Source organism: Puma concolor, chromosome B1 (genome assembly GCF_028749965.1).
Source record: "Puma concolor isolate L17-30 chromosome B1, mPumCon1.1.hap2, whole genome shotgun sequence".
NCBI classification, from domain to species: domain Eukaryota; kingdom Metazoa; phylum Chordata; class Mammalia; order Carnivora; family Felidae; genus Puma; species Puma concolor.
The window spans coordinates 77,517,583-77,534,036 of NC_141670.1; the positions used below are offsets into that span (position 1 = coordinate 77,517,583).

The following is a 16,454-nucleotide window of genomic DNA, read 5'->3' on the forward strand; positions in this document are numbered from 1 at the left end:
AGCTCATTGCATTCCAATTTGCATGCAAATGGTTTATCAGGAAAATTCCATTCCCAGCAACCAGCAAGTGAAAAACAACTGTAATCTACACTTCAGGGCCACCATACAGAGCTTAATGAATCGCAAAGAGAGAAAGAAGTGACAGACCTATGAGAGGATCGATTTCCACTGGCAGCTGGTATGGCTGGTCTTGTACTGCACCTTGATGAGCTGGAATTCACAAAAGATTAAAAAAAAAAGCATTATTTTTCATATACTAACCTACATAAAAATGCATAAGTCAAATCTTATGTAGAACTGTTTCCAACCTCTAAATCTCTCATACACTTTTGTGAAATTTAAGGGAAAAAAATCCAGGTGCTTTCATGGCTAGCTTATTAAACATTTATTTTAGATTAGTGCTGTTCTGAACATGTGCCATCAGCAGTGGCTCCAGTCCTGGGCCATAAGCTATAGCAGATGCTTGACTGGCAACCTCTGATGCTGCAACAAAACAAAATTAAGTGGTAAAGCGCGCTGAAAACAAAATGTGACAACCATCTGCTGACTGTAGCAAATACTATTTTTTTGTTACTTCTTAAAAAGGCAGTTTTGAATGCTGCAGCACAAAGGATCCACAAAAACGTCAATTTATGATGGAGGAAGGGAAAGCTCTAAGTCAGGGAACATTTAATGTTTCATCCATCACTTAAAACCAATCAATTGAAAGTTTGAATAAAAATAAAGAAAGCTATCCACAGATAAATGTTTTAGTTAAATGCATTTGGCTGAAATACTTTCTTAAAGACTGGATTGAGGTTTTTAAGAAAAGTTTTATTAATATTTAATATTTCCATGGTTTCAATTTAAAAATACTCTGAGAAACAAATGAATAACAAAAATCAATCCATGCTAAGAATAGTTTGTTCAATTCTCAAAATGGTTCTGAAGATTCCTGCATACTTATTTTGTAATTGAGAAGAGATTTTGTGGGCTGTTTCCCTGTGAAAGGTAGGACTTAAGGTAAAGAGGAAGTGTGCTAGGAAGCAGGAGCCGCTGCTGGCTATTTACGGAGACTTAGGCAAATAGCAACTTGAAACTGAAGGGTTTGGAAGAGATGATCTTTTCAGCTTTATAATTCTGATAGTTAAATCCTGGGCCCCTGTCCAAATTATTTTCCCCAAATGACTCAGTAATTCACTCGGGTCAGTATCTCCCTTTTATAGACTCATAAGCATTTAAACTACTGTTTAGTTGGTATTAGAACTTTGCTTAACACCATCATCACTTAGGAAATCTTTCTGACTGTCCTTGAGGGGCTGAAAAGAAAAATGGGGTACATTCCAATGAGTTCATCAGATTATTTTAAAACTTATTAACATCATTTCCCCTGTTAGCAAATACCAACTTTTCAAGGCGGTTTCGAAGATCATTAATACTGATAAAATATCTGGGTAAGTATAATATTAGCATTAAAAATAATTATATTTGGGGCGCCTGGGTGGCGCAGTCGGTTAAGCGTCCGACTTCAGCCAGGTCACGATCTCGCGGTCCGTGAGTTCGAGCCCCGCGTCAGGCTCTGGGCTGATGGCTCAGAGCCTGGAGCCTGTTTCCGATTCTGTGTCTCCCTCTCTCTCTGCCCCTCCCCCGTTCATGCTCTGTCTCTCTCTGTCCCAAAAAAAATAAATAAAAACGTTGAAAAAAAAAATTAAAAAAAAAATTATATTTGAGTATGTATAAGAAATTAAGGTAGCTGAAGAAAGGAAGCTGTATAACTCAGTCTTTTTTTTACTAAAGGTATCGTCTTTGCTGATTACTGGCTCTGCCAGCAAAGAGATCACAGGACACATATAGGGAATGTTCAGGGAAAATGCACCAGAGCCTCTGATTTACCCAACAGTGCCATTTACTTCCAGCGAGACCAGTGCTGATCAACACTAATACCTTGATCATTTTTCTCTACTTCTCTGAGAATCTGGGATCTCAGAAACATTAAAAGACACACTATCACTGAAAGAGGTTTAGGAGGTTAACTATCTTTGGTTGGGCCTCAAAGACAGTTGCCTGTGTGACCTTGGGCAAGTTTATATAGCCTCTGTGTTTCAGTTTCCTAATCTGTAAAATGGGTTAGACTGAACAATATGAAATTAATAACACCTGACATTTTGACTTGTAAAGACGGTGATTTCATGGGTCAACCTAAATGTGGAACCTACATCCCAAGGGATTGAGGGGATTCAGTGAGTTAATATGTGTAAAGAGATTAAAACAGTATCCAGAACCTAGAAAATGCTCTTTAAATGTTAGCAGCTATTCTTTCATTTCCCGCTCCCCCCCCACCCCGCCCAGTTCCTGTAAGGCCCTATGAATGAGAAAGAAAAATAAAGATGACTGTTTTCTTTTTAAATGAGGACACAGACACTGCTGAAAGAAATGATAGGAGCTAGCTTTCTAGTGAACAAACTATGGAAATCATAGATTCTCAGAAAAAAACAAGAATCTAAATTTACAAATAACAGCATAACATGAATTTGATTTTCATTGAAGAAAAACTGTTAAGGATTTCTGACATTCTTCTGCCTGACATTTGTTTTAAATCAAGGTATATCAAGGGAAGGTAAAGGTAGAACAAGATACAATGAAAAATCAGATTTATATAAACATACTTGGAATGAGACATAGATTTAATAAAATGGATGCTTAGCATTTTTAGGTACAGGTGTAAGCTCAGAATTGGAGAACATATTGTAGAAGGATAACTACCTGTGTATTCCCATATATATTTATCTGGTGAGGAGCTGCTGTGTCATAGTGTAAAGCCAGAGGGTGGGGACAAAACCCATTAGTGACACAAGATACAGACACAAAGGAGGCTCATTGGAGAGAATTACAGGCAAAGAATTGGCAAAACATATGCTGTCCCCCAAGCTCTTATTTTACAGAATGGTGAGCTTGGGATGGGAACGGTTGGGTGTACCCTAAGTGGCACTCCAGCAGAGAGATGCTGCCCCTAAATCAGTTTACATATCTATAGAAAAAGTGGAAGTAGGGAAAAGAACACCTGACAGCCAGCTACTAAGGCAAGCAAGCTTTCCAGTCCAGGAAATGGGCCTGCTCAAAATGGGAGTGCCAGGAGCTCGTCATCAGTGCTTTTGGAGTGTACCTAACAACCTGAGTTATCAGTTGGAGACCTAGTAGCCCTTTGGATGAGCCAGTTCCTGCCGAGCTCATTCTTTGCGAGGCTCAAGTCAGCAGCAGAGAGCAGCCAGGGCTTTCCAGCAATTGAAAAGGTTTTTCTCCTCACATATGCTGTCACTCTGTTTAGACTGAAGAAGTTCTCAGAGCTGCCACACACAGCCACTCAGGATAAGCATCCTTTGTGCTGGCCCTGACACCACACGCACTGGTGCTTTTGCCAAGCTAAGAGTAACTGCACCCAGCGTACGGAATCCTCTAATGTGGTTGACAGAACCCACCACCAGCATGTTTTTCCTCTAACAAATGCTTTTGAGAGAATACAAAAATCACATTTGTTAAATTATAATCTTTAGTCCCAAAATATAAGTATGTCATCTACATACACATTTATCACTATAAGACAAGTTCACTTGAAGAAAAAGGAATAAAAGGACCTAATAATGGAGACAATTATATATACCTCGATTTTTACCTTCTCTACTTTTCCTGAAATCCATTCTCTAATCAAATACTGGCATTCATTTCCTTTCTAATAGCCAGGCAATGGCCATATTTAATAAATTCTGATACCAATCACAGATTCTTCATGATAAGTACCTTATTGAGCATAGTCAGTGCACCAAGTTTTTGTTTGAATGTCAATTCAATTCTGTTCCATTCTAAAAGCTTTTGCATTTAATTTGGCATGAGGCCCTGTTCAAGAATTTATATTTTTGCAACCAGCTCAGGTTTTATAATGAGCAGTACTTTATGCACACTTTACAGATTTAATGACAAGTTAACAGACTATTAAAATCTTTTACATTTTCCCACCTAAAACAATGGCTTGGAAAAAAAGCCTATAATCGTCAGGACTTTAGAAGATTTTCCTTCTTAAAATTAGAATTTCTAACTAGTTGCCAAAAAGTGCTAAATCCAGATCCCAACATTCCTGTTCTAATGAGAGGTAATAAATCATAGAGGGGTGATCATAAAATTTGAGTCAGAAAACTTGGGTTCAAACATGGCTCTGCCACTGACTGGCCATATGTGATACTGAACAAGGCAAGCTCCCTGGGGCTCAGTATCTTCATTGGTAAAACATGGGACTGGATTAGATGTACTCTCAGGTCTCCTCAAACACTGGTTTATGTTTCTAAGGGTTATTTGAGTATCTTGCTGTTAGTTACCCCGACTATTCAACATATAATGGAAAAACAGAATGTACTTATGGGTTTGTAGTACTTTGACTGTGTAACTTAAGTGTTCTTTTTTTCTGTCATCCATGATAAATAATATGATGTTATGCACAAAAAGGCACATAAACAGGCAATCAAAAGTGTTTATCGAGTAAACCCAATAAGTGGAAAAAAGGAGAACATCTGATAAATAAATATAAACTGCTTATGGACACAATATAGAATATCATTATATTAAGATATTAGAAATAATATTTACCTACAAGGAATAAAGACAAACCACCACATGCCAAAGAATAGGTGATGCTTTAACATTTGTATTATATACCGCAGAGAGGACTTCTTTAAGCCTTTCAAACTAGTAAATATTTTGATTCAGACTAACGCTGGGAAATTGAAAAGCTCAAATGTTGAGATATTTACGTGTATATTACAATATCTTTATACAGTGTGCAGCAGTTACAATGCATTATAATGATACTTCTTTACTTACCAGGAAGGTTGTGCCACTTGTTCACCGCAAATAGCCTGTTAGCAGTGACTGTGATCACAGCAGGAGTCGCCAGACCAGGCTGGGTGTTAGCTGCCACATGAGTGACAGGGGAGTTGGAGGGAAACTTTAGGACCATGATAACATCCTGCTGGGCTTGGTCTGTGAACATCAATGGACTCTGCAGGAGGAGATACTGTTGAGTGGGCATGACAAGACCCAAATATACAAGAAGGAAAAGACAAAGAAAGACAAGAAAGAGAGAGGGTGCAGGAAAAGAAGAGGAAAGACCATGTTAACACAGGTTGCAGCTGAGAGCATGGTGAGCAGAAAGGTTTATAGAAAGAGCAGTTAGGATGGCTTGTTTTTCATGTATGTCATGAGTTGAATGTTTTAGTGACTGAAGTAGAATACCTTAACAGAAACCTTTTAAAAATCCATAAATTTTATTAGCTCCCTTCCCTACCCCACTCCCATGAAGAACTAAAGAAATGCTTTTATTTAGATTCTAAGTAGGCAAAGTATTGGGGATTGCATTAAACCATTCCAATTGCTATAGTGTGTCACGTACAAAAAAAAAAACAAAAAAAAAAACCAGAATGAGGATAGGTAACAGGTACAAAAGCAAGGCAAGGTAATTTCCAAAGATCGTCAAAGTTGTGTTGAGGTAGCATGAAGATCTTTGACAACTAAATAAAGAGATAATTAAAACATATATTTATAAACAACAATTATACACATATATGTATTATTACAGTAGGGAAATAACTTATGAATGTAATATACAAACTTAATTATAAAGGTGTTTCAAAGCAATGCATAATTAAATGCACTTGTAAAAACAATATATTTATATAGTGTACCCAGTCATAAACACTGCCCTATTATAATGGAAATGCTACTGTTTTCTATCACTAAGGATAAAGAGAAATAACTAGATGCCCCTCCTCTCCCTTGGTAAAAAAACAAAACAAAACAAAAAACAAAACAAACCTAAAGCTCAAGACTTCTGATTTCTCCTTTCCAAAGCAGCAAGTAATTGAAAATGTTAAACAAAAATCACTGTCTGTTCTAATAACTAGCAACAAAATAAATCTTGAAAACTACTAAGGATTTAGAACATTCCTACAACTCATATGTCATAATCCAAGACATATATAACAGCACTCTGATTTACTGGCTTTATTTATATGTTGTGGTGGTATGCTATCACACAGTAATTGCACTGTACATTTTCAGCAACCCTCTTCTACTATGTCTATTTTCTAATAGCTGATTAGTATCATTCACAATTGAAACACTTTGATGAAGTGCTTCTGGCTGCTTTCCTACTGCCATATTTCAAAACACCAGGTATATGTAAATGTGTAGGCACATATATTTAACACATATTTATTCAGAACTGCTAATAAAAAATTAAATACATTTGCATTTTTATTATCAGTCCTTTTAAAAAAGTTATTAAGAGTACTTAGAAAAACATATTGCACTAAGAATTCCTATTTGCACTCTTTGCATAAAGGTGTAAATAAAGGCAACTAATAAGCTACCCAGACACCCTTCTGAGCAAGTGGCTAAAAGCCAATCAATATTATGAGTTAATCCTCCCTGGATGCTCATTCAATTAAAGGTGTCAGTAATGCCTCATCTGATGTGGCCTCAATTAAATCCAACTATCTGATGGTGTGAAAACACAGGGGGATACAGCAACAGCAGCAAAACCAGACAAATAGGCAGCCTTCGTGTGCCTGCTAATTACTACACCTGGTGTATATTATGGCTCATGCACTTAACGCAGCACGAGGTGGCTTTAATTTCTGCTTTATTCATGTGTGTGTGTGTGTGTGTGTGTGTGTGTGTGTGTGTGTGTGCGCGCGCATATGTGTGTGTGATGGGGTGCACTGACAGTTGATGGTGGGGGAATTCATCTGAATGGCAGTAAAAACAATAAACATTTGGGCCTCTAATTTTTAAAACCTGTATATCAATTAGTATTTTTTGTCATACAAAGAACCTTTTATATAGTTTTTAAGGAACTCTGTGAAATTGGGTAAAAATGAGAAACAATGAGCAACAACAAATACAATACCCTACAAGCTAGTTTTAAAGAAGTCTGGGAAAAGGAAATGAACATCATTTTGGAGTACCAAGCCTTATTTTTCAGTTATGTAGTTTTTTTAAAAAAATAATATTTACTAAAGTTAATTTATAAACTCTGAGAAAGTCAGGGTATAACATACATCATAAAGTCTCACTGAAAGGAAGTTGACAGTTATTTTTGAGCTTAACAGTTCATATTGTAAATACAATTAAACCGAAATTGAATAATTCCAATGTTTATGCCCTAAAAAAAACACAGAAAAATCTCTAATGTGTTGGGAGAGGGTCTTGTTTACATAGTGACTCTAGTGGGCCAACTTTTAGCCACATGGCAAGGACAAGCTACTTTCCACAGAAAGCCACAGACATCATATCCCGAACTGTGCACTACATTCTTACAACAAGCTGTCCCTCCAGTCTGTTCTACATACTCCATATTGACTAGTGCTCCCAGTGCAGGCAAGGAGGAGGAAACTCTTGGGAGTTCCATCATATCCTTGGTTGGTTAAGTATGGAATAAGGAGGACTAGGAATAAGAGAAAGCACATTCCAGCATACTGGGTTAGTCTGCAGTGATGGCAACAGCTATAGATGAGGACAGTTGGTAAAACAGGAATCAGAGAAACAATCCTTCATCTAATCAATCCCGGGAGCCTCCGGGAGTCAAGTTTGAGGCAGAAGTAGGAAACTGCTCACCAAATTTCATTCAGATTTCCCAGATTAAGTATGCACTTGTTGACGACTCTGGTTTCTTTCCAACACACCTTTGTTTCCCACCCACAATGTGTAAGATGAAAAGCACAACTTGTACAAGTCTGGAAAGGAGTTCAGGGATTCAATTCAGAGGACACAGATAACAGCAAAGACTGTACCCGATCCTATATGAGCATGTGCCTTCCTACCCTAGAAAGCTGGTCTGCCGCAATGAATCCTTTTGCCATGTGAGAGAGGCTTGGAAGTAGGAGCTCCTTCCTTGCCCCGGTGACCAAATCTGTGCAGAGACCCAGGTAGAAAGTCACTGGAGCAGTGGAGGTGTTTCCATTAGCCAGTATCATGATATCCCGAGTCTCACTGACAAGCTATTACTAAAACTAATTCTAAGCCACAAACATAAATCATTCTTACTATTTTTATGGCATTATCTTCCACTATTCTTGCTAAATGTTTGCTCTTTGTATAATCTTCTGCTTACTGGTTACCCCTTAAGTTCCCTTGAATCTGATTTCACCTATTTAAAAACAGGGGAAAACATGATGCAAATAATTTCCTTTTAATTTTTTTAAAGTTTAATTACTTTGAAAGAGAGATCAAGTGGGGTAGGGGCAGAGAGGAAGAGGAGAGAGAATCCCAAGCAAAGTCTATACTACAGGCACAGAGCCTGATGCAGGGCTCAAACTCATGAACTGCGAGATCATGACCTGAGCTGAAACCAAAAGTCGGAGGCCTAACAGACTGAGCCACCCAGGCACCCCATGATGCAAGTAATTTTTAAAATGCTTATAGTTTATTGTGATGGCCAATTCACACCTAGAGAAAGAAGGGGAGAAAGGTTTGGAAGGAGAAAGATGACAAAGAGGGCGAAAAGGAAAAATACACAAGGAAGATGGTGGGATGGAAAGACAAAGAAAAAAAAAAAACAAACAGCCAGAAGTGAAAGGGCCGCATCTCTATCTCTTGCTCTTTGCTGCGACTGTCTCCTTCCGAGTATTGGTCAAAATTCTACCATCTCCAGCTCCTGATTCTGGGCTGGACCAATAAAGTGTGGTGTAAATGATGTGTGAGAGCAAGCTTCAAGAAGTCTTGCAGAAGTGTTCTCTTGGAACACTGTTCCTACTGTGGAAGTGGCTTGGGCTAACTTCCTTGATGATGAAAGACCACATGGAAACAGAGGTCTGGCCACCTCAGCCCACCCTGCAGCAGTGCATGAGGGAGCCAAGGTGAGAAAAGCAGAAGTGCCTGCCTAACCCTCAGAATCACGAGAAATATAAATCACTGCATTAAGCTTTGGGTGGTATGTATATCAAACCATCTTTTCTTCTCTCTGCAATCCATTATCCTTAGTAACAATATCCTATGTACTAGGATTAGTTCTAAAATTCCCAAACTGAAAAACATATTGGGATGTAAAGAACAAACACATTAGCAAAACTAATCTAGAAACTCATAGGATCAAATCAGAAAACTCATCAATCCTATGTCTGGAGCCATTATCCTGCAGTGAGGATATGTGACAATGGTAAGTTTTTTAATTCTTCAATGCAAAACATGAGCTGATGAGATAGGAGAGCACTGGAGCAATGTTTATGTTCCCAAAGACTCCAGAACAGCATGTACTAATATTTGCTGGTTGTTAGTAGGTTGACATCACATAAAAAGAACAGGCTCAGATGTGGTAGGGAATCTCAAGTACAACAAAACACTGTTATGAATGTCAAGTATGGTCTCAGAGGCAAGAAATGAAAAGAGTGTAAGCAGCACTTACCACTTGCATAGCAGAACCTCTGGGAGGATGGGGCTCTATGAGTAGTTGAGAAGGTGTCTGTCCAAAACTTCGGATTTGAGCTTCAACAGCCTGAAAACGGCACGGGCAAGTTTGAGGGTTAAGAGGTACTAATTATAGGCAGTAGAACCACAACTGTCACCTGAAAATGTCATTCCATACTTCTGGCTTGTTTCACATTGAAAATCAACTTTGTGTTTTCACAGTGGGTCTAAGCACCTGGCAAGGGCACTGAGGGTGAGGTCATCCTTTAGTACTGTATAAGCTGTTCCTATAAAACCCCGTGAAACCTTCTCATCTTGCTCAGTGATATGAAACAGAAACCAGCTATTACAATCAGAAATTGTCCTTTTTGGCTTCATCTCTGTTTTCTTGCATTTTTTTTTCTCCTGCTTGCATCATCCCTGATGACTAAAGCTAATCTTTTACAGGTATAGAGAAAACCTATTGCTGCTTTGATTCTAGGCCCCATTTCATCGTGGGAAGTAGAAAGGAGGAAAAAAGAAACATAGCACCTGTGAAAATGGCTTGGTGCTATTATTTTTGCCATAGAAAGAGCATTATTGTTGACAGTCTCTTTGAACTTAGGTGGCTAAACAACAAAGTAAAAGCCATATGTTGCATCCAAGCATGAGACAGTTAAAACAGGGACTAACTAAACATAAGAAACATGTGCATGCTCTTTCTGAAAGATGTGTACATGCACCCTTTGCAAGGCAATCCCTTACCATGGATCTTCCTGTACACCTAGCACAGATGCTCACTTCCCAATCACCAACAACTCCTTCATCATGGGAAACTACTAAATGCCAGATGCTATCACTATCTCTAATTACTTTATTTGTTTACTTGTTTATGCCTGTCTCTTCCACTAAAATACAAGATCTATGAGAGCAAGGACCTGATCTATCTATCTACTTTACTGTTAGATCCCTAAATTGGGTGAATGATATATAGTACGTGTGAGGAGACAGAAGGAAGCAAATATACACAAAGACTCTCTCAACGCCATGACAGTATTCTGAAGTTCCAGGTTAAATGAATGAGGAAAACTTCTCAAATTCATAAGAGAATATATGTTCATCATGTTATTTTTTTAATCCTTAAGAAAATAAATCCTTAATTTTTATATGCTCTGTAGGACTACAGGCAATTAATATTTCATAAACAAGGAAATATAATCATTATCCAGGATTAATTTCCTTTTTTTATTCATTGAGGATACCACTCGTAGTCCTTTACAGTGAATCTTGTAGGAAACAATGACAGCAATTCATTCATTTATGCGTTCAATAATCGTCAACTATGCACATAGCAGTATTAGGTCTCAATGTTTCTGTCCTTGAATGCATTCCCAATATAGGAAGCAGGGCAAATACACTCAGAAGGTTATACAGTTGTTTCAATGAGTTCAAGGAGTGCTCTATCATTTGCTTAGGCAGAAGAGATTGGAAAACACCTTTGTGAAAGCTGAGTGGTATGGTGGAAGATGGGTTTTGAAGTTAAACAGACCATGTTCAAATCCTGAATACATACCACTTATAAGCTCTGTGATCTAGGTAAGTTATTTAATAACCTAAGTTTCAATTTTCTCTCATGTAAAATGTAGACAATAATAGTATCTACAACATGCTATATTAAGAATTAAATGATATTTACATAAAAACCATAGCAAAATGCTTGGTATAGATTAGACCCACAATGTGCAGTCAACAAATATTCATTAAGGGCTGATAATACCAACAAATATTTATTTAGTACTTACTATTTACCAGGAGTTTTTCTAAGTGGTTTACTATCTTTTATCAGCTAATCTTTAAACTATATGATGTGAGTCCTTTACTATACCCATCTTATCTATAAAGATAAAGAAAATAATGCACAAAGAACTTAAATATCTTGTCCAAGGTCATATAAATGGCAGACTCAAAATTTGCACCTAAGCAGCATGATTCTAAAGCTAATACTCTGGGCCATTAAGCTATCCTTTCTTCTTATCTTTTAGGTACTATACCAAGGTCTAGGGTACAAAAAGACTGAGCACCAAAAAGCAGGAGCCTACAATCTAATGAATGAAATAATAAGTTATCTCTATCATCATCATCATCATCATCATCACCACCATCATCATCACCATCATCATCACAAAGTATGTTCAGACACAGTTAGTAAAGTAGCACAGCTAGGCAAGTTTGGTTTTAATAGCAGGAGATAAGACTGTTGTTAGACTTTAGAAACAAGAAAAGGAGCCAATAGGGAGCAAGGAACAGAGACTAGGATCATTTCAGAACTTCTAAAATGGTTTTGATCAGTGAAATCAATTTATGATCAACATCAGGACAATCTTGAAGAAGAAAAAATATCACACCGTGGGAGAGCTTGAAGACCAGAGGCAGTCACAAAGAAACAGGTGGGACTGCTATTTTATGATACACTGATTTATGGACAAATAGGAATGTGAGTTTTAAATTTCTTTTAAGAAGAGTTGGCAAAACCAGTGCCATTGCCCTTGACTGTTGCTTTTGGTGGTCCCTGCCCAAAGGCCCTCATGTCTTTTTTCCTATTTAAATAAAGTAGAGGGAGGAAGAGATAACTTCCATACTTGGCCTGTGGCATCAGATGGCTAAGAGTGTTAATCTGGACTTTGTCATTTATCTGCTGTGTGATTTAGCTTAATCTCTGTTCCTCATCTACAAAGTTGAGAACTAATAATACCCAGTTCACAGAATCATTTAAAAAATTAAATAATACTTACAAAGTATTTAGTACAGTATTTTAGCACACACAAAGCACTAAATAAAATGCTGCATTATCAGGTTTGGGGCTCAGTATGATCCGCATCTAACACAGCTAAAATAGCGAAGGAAAGGAAGAAATGTTTCAGGAGTGAATAAGGATAATGATGAACACATTAGTTTAGGAAACTGGAGTATGGCTCAAGATTTCAAAATATACTTCAGTGCTAAGCACCCAGAGACAAAAATATCTCTTTGAAGGTTCAGACACCAGTCCAAAACAAAAAGGATTATATATCTCAGTCTTTATGGAAGTCACTGTATTTGAAAAAAAGAGATAAGTATGTGAGCCAGGGACTAAGGAAAAATCAACAGGTCATAGAGTACAGGGACTTTGACCAATGAAAGAAAAAAGCCAGACTAATTCTTTTCTTTTGAACTTGCATATTTTCGAGAGTAGTAAAGAAATGAATGGAAATACAAGTTTCTGTCAGGAGAACTAGTTTGCCATGAGAAAATATATTTTATGTGACATGTGGAATCTAAAGAGATAGTGATAGCAATCTACTCATGTTGAGATATCCAATGAGCAAAAGAAAACCCAAGACTGGCTCTAAAATGAAAGATGAGTATTGATTTAATTATAATTCATAAAAGAGAAATGTAAGTCAGTGGTTTTACATCTTTCTCTCTCCCTGTATATATGTATTTTTAAGCAGCAGAAATGGCTTCCTTTTTCCAAATGCAATATAACATGAAACCCCAGTATGTTAAAAATATAGGTATAGGGCTATCTACTTTAAAGGTGGATGAAGCCATCCTTAATAAGCTTCCTTTGTAGCTCCTGAGACAATTCTGAGAAATCTTAGTGCTCTGCACACAGTATGAAACTCACTGGTTAAACTCCAGGAAGAAAATACATGAGATACAAAAGGACCTAGAGCTGGCCCTTGGGAAATACTCATATTTAGGGCATCATACAAAAAACTAATGAAGAAAACAGAAGAGGAAGAGTTAGGAGTAGGGGAGCATGATCGGGTGATACAGAAGCTGTAAGGTGAGAGTTCCAAACAGAATGATCAGTAACATTAACTACTACAGAGAAACTAAGAATAATGACATTATTGCATATTAATCTTAATTATAGATATAAGCTTAATGTAACTGATCTTGACAATACATATCTTGCTTTGTATTTTACATTGTTTTGAAATAAAAAGGATATGATGGTAAGACAACTTTCAAAAATATCAATGTTCTTTTTTAACATTTTTTTTTAAGTCTTAAAATTTTAGTAGAATTTGTGCATTCCTCTTTCAGGAAAAGGTTTTTTCAGGTCATGTATATAGTGGTCTGATTATTCTCTCAATGACAGAATAAAAACTGTGTTATCCCACACAAGTTAAATAATTATTTTCTTTCCAAGTCCTCCCAACATCTAAAAAGACTGCAGAATTCTTAGACACAAATATTTTAACTCTGGACTAACCTTTGAGTTCCTGGTGATAAATATACGATAGAAGGGCTTTTTCAAGTGTGAAAATTATGAAGTAAGATTGTAAGGTAATAATTATAACCTCAAAGTCCTTTTATTTCATTTTAAGTAGGCTCCATGCCCAACTTGGGGCTTGAACTCGGACCCTGACATCAAGAGTAGCACATTTTATCAACTGAGCCAGCTAGCTGTCCCTGTAATCTCAAATTCTTGTAGTCACACTTTATATCATCAACTGACAGTTCTAGATTCTTTTCATTGTTTCTACAACTCACCTTCCATTTGTCATTCACCCTGGTCTCTGTAGCAGTCTAAACTGTCAATCACACCCTAGTTTCTTGACATTGTCTCTTCTGTGGCCTTCATGGCTTTGCCCCAGGCTGGTTCTTTAACCTTCTTTATTCTCTGTCTTCTACTGATTTCTGTTCTTTCTCATCAATAAATGAACTCATCCCTGCAAGTTCTCTGCTAGCACTCTGATATTATCAATCTACACTTTCTGCCCTGGAAATTTTTTCTGCTGTCACGACTACAAATATTTCTTCTATGAGCAAGATTTTCATATCTAAAACCAGAGGATTATTGATTTCTATGAAGTGCCCATTTACACTGCTGCCTAATGGCCATCTATGTATACTGTGTGTATGGTATGTATAAGCACACCTAAAATTAACGTGTCTAAAATCTGGAAAAACTAATTTTATTCTAGCATTCTTTAGTCTAGGGTTAGCCTTCTTTTTTGATTTTTCTTTTATGCTCAGATTCTTACTTTAAAAATTTTATGGGGCGCCTGGGTGGCGCAGTCGGTTAAGCGTCCGACTTCAGCCAGGTCACGATCTCGCGGTCCGTGAGTTCAAGCCCCGCATCAGGCTCTGGGCTGATGGCTCGGAGCCTGGAGGCTGTTTCCGATTCTGTGTCTCCCTCTCTCTCTGCCCCTTCCCCGTTCATGCTCTGTCTCTCTCTGTCCCCAAAATAAATAAACGTTGAAAAAAAAATTAAAAAAAAAAAAATAAATAAAAATTTTATCTCCTCCTTTCATAGATAATCAGTCACCAGACCCAATCACTTGCTTTATAAAGTCTCTCATATCCATCACTCATTTCTGAATCCAAGCCCCTTATAATTTCAGGTATTGAGGATTACAATAGTCTCTTTAGTTTCTTCCTTCAACATATCCTGCAGAATTAAGTTTCCCCAAACCCTCCTTTATGCAATATTCTCTTGATCAAATGTCTTTGATTAATCCCCAGTCATTAAAAGATAAAGGCCTAATGGCAAGCAATAAAGGTCTTCTCACATCTCTCAACTTTTATTACCTCATCCAATTCCCTCATACAGTGTTCTTTTTCAGTAACGCTGCTCTTCTTACACACATATAACCAGCTCTTTCCCCCTTATATTTTCTTGCATGTGACTGCCCGCTTCTAGAATGGTCACCCTCATCTACAATTTTCTGAGCCCCACCCCTCTCTAGAAAACCTTGCTTGAGTTCCACCTATTTGGTGTACTTCTTCCCAAATCTTATAGCCTGTTAATTTTGCTGATTACACACTTGATTCAAGCTTCCTTGTCATATTTTGTGACTTCTCATACATTACTGGTCTGTCTCTTCAATTATACCATAAAAGATGAGAATGTCATATATTGTAGTGGTGTGAAACTGGTAGAACACCACCTTGCACACAGTATTCACACAACAAAAAAGTATACCAAGTGCCTATTATACATAACTGGCTCACCCAGACCCTTATGCCTCACCTAGGTTTGAACTAGGGACAAAACCAAGCTTGAGACATGAGCACAGTTCTTGACAAGGCCAAATGTGGGCAAGGGGGAGAATAGGGAATGTAAGGGAAGTCTGCTAACTGGTATTAGTAAGAGACCAAGGATTCTTTCAGGGAATGTCTGAAAGATGCCAATGAAGGCAGTAATTCTCATTTCTTCACCCTAACACAGCTGAGGGATGTGACAACACTTCAGTGTTTCACTATACAGTGATTCTTAAGGGCCATGTGAGAAATTCTGGGGGAATATGTGTGATTTGAAAAAGCCCCTCAAGGAGATCCTGGGAAGATGGAGGCGTAGGAGGACTCTGGGCTCACCGCGCGTCCTGCTGATCACTTAGATTCCACCTACACCTGCCTAACTAACCCAGAAAACCACCAGAAGACTAGCAGAACAGAGTCTCCGGAGCCAAGCTCAGACGAGAGGCCCACGGAAAAGGGTAGGTTGGGCGGGGAGGCGGTGCGCGCTGCACGGACTGGCGGGAGGGAGCCGGGGCGGGGGGGCGGCCCGCCGGCCAAGCAGAGCCCCCGAGTCTGGCTCGCAAAAGCGGAGGGGCCGGTGGAGTGTGTTCCGACAGCAAGCGGGACTTAACATCTGGAAGGTTATAAGTTAACAGCTCTGCTCAGAAAACAGAAGGGCTGGAGGACAACAGGAGGGAGAGTTGTTGAGACCCGGACGACAGAGCTCAGCTTGGTGGGGAACAGAGGCACTCGCCAGCGCCATCTCCCTCGCCCATCCCCCAGCCAAAATCCCAAAGGGAACCAGTTCCTGCCAGGGAACTTGCCTGCACCTCGAAAACACCCAAAGCTGTGCTTCTGCGGATCCATCCCTCCGGCGGGTCTGATTCCCTCCCAGTGCCACAGGGCCCCTCCCAAAGCGGATCTCTGAAGGAAAAGCGAGCTGAGCCTGCCCCTCCCGCCCCTGTGAACCCTGCCGACCCACCCCAGCTAATACGCCAGATCCCCAGCACCACAAGCCTGGCAGTGTGCAAGTA

The 16,454-nt window shown here is 38.6% G+C and overlaps 1 protein-coding gene across 7 annotated transcripts in view; it reads right to left on the bottom strand.

Annotated features, from left to right (window-relative positions):
* LRBA (LPS responsive beige-like anchor protein) overlaps window positions 1-16,454 on the bottom strand; it is a 577,381-nt gene that overhangs the window by 42,172 nt on the left and 518,755 nt on the right. For 5 of the 7 annotated variants that reach the window (XM_086704122.1, XM_086704120.1, XM_086704119.1 and 2 more), the window contains 3 exons: window positions 9,428-9,517; window positions 4,849-5,041; window positions 148-210 (listed from right to left, as the gene is read on the bottom strand). In XM_086704122.1, the coding sequence (XP_086560248.1) occupies window positions 148-210; window positions 4,849-5,041; window positions 9,428-9,517 (346 nt within the window). The remainder of the gene's footprint in view (window positions 1-147; window positions 211-4,848; window positions 5,042-9,427; window positions 9,518-16,454) is intronic. The other 2 variants (XM_086704123.1, XM_086704121.1) reach the window with 1 other exon arrangement.